The following is a 7,801-nucleotide window of genomic DNA, read 5'->3' as shown; positions in this document are numbered from 1 at the left end:
AAAAATGTGTTAATGAATAATTTGATTCATTACTAAAAATTATTATAAAAATCATATTTTTCAGAAAAATGTGTCCTACACAGACATTGTAGTCAGCATTCGAGTTTTGTCAACCATAGCAGCTATCACTAAAGCTGTAGATATAGGAAATCTGGAACTGACTTATCAAGCTTTATGTTGCCCTGAAGCACATATCATGGTAATTTCGAATACAAATGTTTATTCTTGAATTTGAATAATCCATTTGATGAGAATCTTACTTTGATTTTTCTGTAGGATTTGGAGGAAGAGAATAAAGTTAAGTATTTTATGGCCTTAACAGCTGTACGTTGTGAAAAACGAATGTCAGGAGAGGGTTGTCCACTTTTAACGTACAACGATATACAGGAAAGTATTGACCTTGTGAATAAAAAATGCCTCCATGATGATGAAGGTCAGGTTTTTAAAGTGACACAATAATTTCAATTTCCGTGAATCAATCCTTTGATCTGAAACAATTTGTCAAATATTTTATTTTATTAATTATAGTTATACAAGTACTTCGGAATTTAAATTCAGCCGTAACGGAAAATAAACGTGGGGAGGTAATGGAGGCTTTGCAAGCCACGTCTTTAAAGCTAAATAAACCAGTGTCTTTAGCCGATACATCGCTTTACCTGAAATTATTTAAAAAGTGTCTTTTCGAGAAGCATTCAGATGGTTCTGAATTATGGCTAGAAGACATCCATGAAGTGACTGAAAAAGTTGCAAATGAAGCGCAAGATGTTCAATCTGGTAATTATCTTAAAACTTGTTTGAATGCAATTTTACTAAAAAATTATTTACTTACAAAAAAAATGTAAGTTAATGTTTATCTTATTCTGAATAATATAGGAACTATTTTATTACATGTGTTTTCATTTATTTTAAAACATTTTATAAAAATACATGCAATCTAAACTATTTATGGGTCACAATACGTCAAGTGTTCTCACTTTTAAATTAAGTTTTTCTTGGCTCGGGTTGGAATTTGACTCAATTATAATCCTAATGGACCTACATTAATTTGCCAAACCATAGGTTCATTTATCAACTGGTTGTCCATATTAGCTCCATGCAAGTCTGATCGCGACATCTGTCGGCTTGAAAGTGAAACAGTGACGGGCTTCGCTTCGTTTTTAAAAATGAGGTAATACTTTAGAATCACGGCTTTTCTGAATTTCATCATTTTATTTGAAATTTGTATTGAAACACTTTCAATTGGACATTAAAAACAAGAATCACTCGTGGGAAGCGATCAAATTATTGATTCTGTATATGTTTTTGTTTCTAAGGACTGTTTTTGACTTGGAAAAGCGGGTATGATTGAAGTGTAAGTTAAATTTCTCTTAGTTCGGTACTTAACCTCAAAACCAGCTAGATACAGGAAGCTGTTTCTGCTATTTACACTGGAATTTAGGAGCAAATAAACAAAACTCTAACTATTATTACTCAAATGAAGTGGGGGAGAGTTAGTCACATCTGAACACCTTTCCGAAGTTTTTCGAACATTTAACCACAAAAAAATGACACTTCATTCAATGAAACATATATAAAAACAATCATTTTCTCACTTTCCTGACTGATTATTGTTTTTAATGCTCAATGAAAGTTATTTAAAAAAATATTATATTATAATTTAAATTTTTACGCTCATTATAAATGAAATAAAATGTGTAAGATGAAATATATATCATTATTTATATATTTCTGCACATATAATCATCTCAAAAATGTTAAATATTATTTTAAAGCACATTAGGCCTGTCAGTATTCGTGCCCGAGTGCTGCGTAACATTAACGTGGTAGCCTCGAGCGTAAAAAATCTAAATTTGACTAAGAAAACATTTCCGACCCACTTTTTATTCTACATGACTTCAAAGAGAATAAAAAACCTAGTTTCTGAAATAGAAAAAAATAATTTTTTTTTTGTTCAAAAAATTGTTCAAAAAACAATGTATTTGTTTATTTCTTTTATCAAAATAATAGAAATAAACAAATACATTGTTATAATAGTCTTAAAGTAAATGAAAAGAGATTTACAACACACTAATTTACCGATTTTACTGCTAACGGACGTTCCCACACACTTTTTTGTGGATTAATTTAAAAAAATGTAATTTAGCTGAATTTTGCGTGTGTGTATTTCGAGGTTATGTGTGTTACAATTGTCTCCTATACTTTTTCTTGAGTGCTACCGATAGCATCGGTACGGCAGAGATCTACATTATTGGAATGACAGGAAGCTGAAAAACGATCCTGACCTCAAAATAGTGCACATGCATAAAAATTTTATTTAGCACAATACACTTTTTGGTTATTATCCTTCAAAAAAGATTCCTGGGACGTCTGTTATGATATTTTATAGCATCTCTGAATTCAGTTTTTAAACATTTTTATTTTTGTTGATAAAAAACTGGGGAAACTGTGCCCGATTGACCACACGACGAAGTTTCATATGCCCTTAAGGTGAGGAAACGCGTGAAAAAGTCAAAACTTCAAGCCCCTGTTTATTGACAAACGGTTAATAAATGAACCTATGATTTGTTGAATTCATGTGTGTAGGTATAGGAATATAAAACAATATTTCTATGATTTAAATTTTAAATTGCAAAATTTAATCACTTCAACAAAAAATTTGTCGGCAGCGCGGGTATATTCTTGTCGCGCGCTGCGCGCGGCTCCCAAGTTTGAGAGCGCCTAAGGCATGCGATTGTTTGCTCTCGCGTTTCGCGCTCGATGGGATTATTTATCTCACGCTCGATCCTGTATTTACCTCGCGCTACGCGCTGGGACTTTGTATTTTTCTCAGATCACTTTCATATCAAATATAATCAACAATAATATATTTTATATTTACCTCTGCTTTGGATTGGGTATTAAGATTTTGAAAAATAAAGTAAAAATTGTATTTTTAATGATTACTTTAATATTCGTTCTTATTTTGCGTTAAATTCTATTCTTAGCTGCGTTGAAACATGTTTCATTTTAATAAATTTATATCATAAAAATTCCTAATATGCATGGAAATTGAAACAGTCTTATTCGTATTGCCTTGTTTTTATAATTTATTATTATTTTTAATCTTGTTTTTTCGATTTAGAGAAATTACGCTTTCTATCAAAAAAATATTTGTAAAAAATTTGTAAATCTTTTTTGGTTCAATACATTTTGTTTCACTTATTGACATACCTTAGATCGTTGTACTCAAATATTATTTTTCTATTTTCATTGCTGTTTAAAAAAAAAAAACTGCTTATCCTACAAAAAAGTAATTTCTGAAAATTTTGCTATTCTTTTTTAGGTGCACAGTTTTTGTCAATCTATCTCTTTTCGTATCTTGTTTGGGTAATAAAAAATAGAGTTATTTCTTTTTTATTAGTTTTGTTTGCGATAAAAATTTAATTTTCGTTTTTTTGTTAACATAATTTAAAAAGTTCTCTAGGCAATCTTGTAGGGCCTTGAAAATGTAACGTTTTTCTTCTCTTGCATTTTCCCTATACCACCCTTTTTTGGCTGCAAATGTTTATTTTCTCTTGGTTTTTTGGATTTTGAAAATGCTATAACTTTAGTAATTTTTATTTGATAAAAAAAACGAATGTGGATAAATTGTTTGTATCTTTGTCTACTATCAATACCTATCCAAAGAATTTTCAAATATTAAAAAAAGTGGTCTCGAAAATGTTCAAAATGCTCTTACTTTTTTTAATTTCTCTTTAAAAAGCTGGCTAACGATCTGGACCTTTCTTTTTATATCCTTATGTAGTATGCCAAAGGGGAATCCAATTGAATAATTCCTTCAAATGTTACCGTATTTACAGACTACAACGACGACTGACAGAAAGACACCGACGTAAGAACTATTTTTTCTGACTCAGGGGGTCTCAAAACATCGACTTCTGGTGGAATCCGCGAAAGTCATTTTTCTGTTAAAACCAATACCTTCTTATTAGGATGAGAATGTAACAAATATTTTAAGAGACATTGGCTTTGAAATGTTTAATTAAATTAGTAATTTTAAATGTTTCGCTCCGGCAGTTTTAGTTTTGATATTTTGCCGCAAATTGAAGACGTTATTGCAGTTTTGTAGATTTGAAATTAAACTTTTCATTTTTCAATATATCTAATTGAGTACTGTACACCTTTAAGGATGCACTAAGTTATGCCAGGGCACCAGGTTATTCTTGGTTCCGAAAAATGTCCGCCTAGTCCATATTTTCAAAAATTGATACAGAGGTAGTTCTTAAGAAATAGGTTTCTTATTCTAGAAATGAATACAAATTGACCCGGTGCACTCGAACTCAGTCCCAAATTCAGTCTAGCGGCGCTCTCTCCTCCGTTCCTTCTTTCCCCCACCACTGACGGCACTATCGTACCACTGTACGAGGAGGAGAGAATGAGCGCGCGTAAGTTTGAAAGAGGAAAGATGTCCGAAGGAGTCAAACCTCTCTCTCACTCCAACTGTTTCCCAACACTTTCCCTTCACACTTACTTGCACAATAGATTCCAGGCTTAGGACTGGCAGCATTATTATTATTTTGGCGTGTTTAAAAAAAGTTGGGGAACATATATTATCAATCATGCCTAATAATATCACTAAACTTAAAAAAAAATGTCAAGTGAAACAAATGCTACAATAAGCTATATATTTCCCTGAAAATTGTTTAAGGAGCTATTTATTTCACTTCGAATCATGAATTGAAAATACCTACACTGGTAAGAATTTGCGCGAAACCTTGCGAACGAACTCGATTCTTGTTAAACTACCATTCTGGAAGGACATCATACTTTCTGTAAGGAATTGTTCTTTTTCCAAAATTTCGCGCCTTCTTGTACCTGCACTTCTCATTTTTATATATGTGTCAATTTGCACATCCTTTAAAGCCTTAATGAAAAGAAAAATGTTTGGATTGGAAGTGTTAAACATAGCGTTCAATTTTGAATGATAACCAACATTAAATTTTCTTTTTTATTACATTTTACTTTTACACTATCAAGGGCATCATGAACATCACTCAAAATTTTTGGTAATTTTGGTTGTAATGATCTTCGAGCATAACCGATGTTATTCCGAATTAAAGTAAAATCGGTTATAGTTAATGTTTCTATATCTTCTTGAGCCAGCTCTCCACGAATAATTTTTGATGGCGGCATATCAGATATTTCGCGTAATTCTGTGACTTTCCTTTTTATGCCATTGCTCAATTTCCGTCAATTTAAAACTTTTAAATTAATCCGTTGATGATTATGCTCATGTGTGCTTTCAACTATTTCCCTACTTTCTGTCAATTTGAGGAAACATTTACAGTTACTTTTAATACAAGTCCAGCGTTCTGTTTTATTTTTCAAAAATTTATGAAAGCGGAACTTGTAGTTGTTAATAACGATCAAATCTCTGCCTCTCTCACTCACCATTGACTGCATTTTACTCACGGATTCCATTGTTGACGGGAAAAGCTGGATGCTAAATAGGCTGACAACACTGTCGCTCACAATACTAACGTCTATTCACTAGTAATAACAATTATGTACTGGACATGTTGCCCCTTTCCCTCCCTTTCTGAAAAGGTGAGCAAGTAAACCGAGTGAGAGAAGAGTGGGGGGAGAGTGACGTTGCCTCATGTCATCTCCGGGCAGCGTCTTCACGGGACTGAGTTCGAGCGTTTTTCTGACCGCTGGACTGAGTTCGAGTGCAGCCAAATTGACCTAATCATATAAGATATAACATTTATTAAAATCCGATTTAATGGTTTTGGATTGTGTACAATTCATAATAATATTTCTATAATAGTCTTATATAATCGGATACTTAAATCAAATTCGCATATAATGAAGAATACGGATTCTGCATGTAATTTACAATATCTCCAATAAATGAATAATTTATAACTAACGTTATGCTAAATATGTTTCGTATTCCAAGACTTTATTCGACATAGAGAATCGGATAAAGGAACGCAAAGTTGGGACATAAAATGATGTTTCGGCAAATATCAACGATTTCAGGCAGATGATCAAATTTATGGAAACGCAGATTTTAGTTTCAGCTAATATGATCAGTTTCGGGATATGGTCAACATACAATTTATATATAAACGCATAGTTGGCATTTTGCAAACATTATCAAAATGATTGATTTTTGGTTACGCAATAAAGTCTAAATTTACGAAATTTAAATTAGATCAAAATCCAAATTAAAAATCCCATTTAACGTCCAATAATCAAATTGATGCAAAATCCTGTTATAAAAAACAAGAATCCAACGACCAAATTTGGACCACAACGAATAAACGAAAACCAAAAAAACCTTATTGTAATCTGAAAAAAAACCAAAAAAAAACAAACAAAAAAATTAAAAAAAAATAAAATTTTCTGAAAAAAATAAAAAAGAGGAAAGAAAAATGAGAAGGCAGCCAACCACATCCCCTTCCTTCTCTTTTTCTTTCTTTCGTCTTTTTTATTTTGATGACCATCAAATTAGAATAAAATGAAAATAAAAAACATAAATAAATATATTTGCATTACCAACGAACCCACGAACAGGTGCTCTCTCTTTGATACCTGAGAATCGAATGAGGGTCAGTAGGCCAATCTGTTGTAAACGCAATATAAATATCTGTCACAATTACATCAGAAATAGAGAAAGTAAAAGAAAAATAGAATTCATGAAACAGCTACGTTATATGTAATTAATCATATTAGCATAACTTTTGTTCAACCCATCCAAATCGGTTTTTAAATTAATAGGTATCTTTTTTTGTTTTTTAATATAAAGCATTTCCATGAATTCCCTCTTTCTCTCATTACTTTCACTATGCAAAATTTGAACATTATCCCAGTCAAACTCATGGTCAACATCAACAAATGCCTTTGTATGTCTGGCAAGAACACTCTTATAACAGCGTCCCAAACGAACATCACTTTTGTGCTCCTCTATCCTAGTATTAAGAAGTCTGCCAGTCTGTCCCACGTAATTCATCCCACACATCCTGCAAGTGATCTTATAGACAACACCACCCTTTTCAAAATTGTCCAAAGGATCCTTGCCAAAAATTTATCACTGAATCCATTTTAAATGGAATGCGGAAAATAGTATGAATTAAAAATTTTTTTAACATGAGTTAAATTCCAGAGTTAAGTTCCATTCTGCGTCACATAAAAAATCTGGCTCGTGGAGTACTAAGTTGGCAAAGTGCTCCAGATTTTCGTACTGTACTGCTGTTACCAGCTGTGACCATATGCAAAGTGTCGACATTTCTTGAGAGTCAAATTCTCTTCCATTATCTGTTGAAATCTCTTATAGGTTTCCGAAATAATTTATATGGTTAGATCAGAGCTTGAATTACTGAGAGTTTTGACTGATCTTCAAGGGGTTTTCTTATTGTTTATTGTACTAAGTAATCTTATATTACAAGTATATGGTTATTTATTACCCCAGGTATCTTTCTACCCTATTATTTAAAAGATATTTGTTACTTGTGAAAACCAGTTATACGAGGGTAGTTCAATAAGTCCTTAGAATGACCAACAGATGGCGCGCGAATCGCTCCAAATCATCTGTTTTCAGTCAGCACCACTCCCGACTAGATATATGGTGCAGTCATAGACCACATCTTCTGAGTTTACGTGTTTTTATAACCAATTAAAAAAAAAATTGTTCGTTAAGAAAAAGGGGAAAAACCGAGTTCAGAGCGGTAATCAAACATTTTCATTTAAAGGGTTTAACTCCATATGAGATAAAAAATGAATTGGAATCAGTTCATGGCACATCTGCCCCTGCCTT

At 32.2% G+C, this 7,801-nt stretch overlaps 1 protein-coding gene across 3 annotated transcripts in view; it reads left to right on the top strand.

Annotated features, from left to right (window-relative positions):
- The window catches only part of LOC117168711 (ras GTPase-activating-like protein IQGAP1), a 343,802-nt gene that overhangs the window by 152,214 nt on the left and 183,787 nt on the right, over positions 1 to 7,801 (top strand). For all 3 annotated transcript variants that reach the window (XM_033354418.1, XM_033354419.1, XM_033354417.1), the window contains 3 exons: positions 65 to 199; positions 277 to 433; positions 529 to 774. In XM_033354418.1, the coding sequence (XP_033210309.1) occupies positions 65 to 199; positions 277 to 433; positions 529 to 774 (538 nt within the window). The remainder of the gene's footprint in view (positions 1 to 64; positions 200 to 276; positions 434 to 528; positions 775 to 7,801) is intronic.

The sequence above is a fragment of the Belonocnema kinseyi genome, chromosome 3 (assembly GCF_010883055.1).
Source record: "Belonocnema kinseyi isolate 2016_QV_RU_SX_M_011 chromosome 3, B_treatae_v1, whole genome shotgun sequence".
Taxonomy (NCBI): domain Eukaryota; kingdom Metazoa; phylum Arthropoda; class Insecta; order Hymenoptera; family Cynipidae; genus Belonocnema; species Belonocnema kinseyi.
Note: the sequence above shows the minus strand (reverse complement) of the source record. Positions and strands in the feature narration are given on the sequence as shown.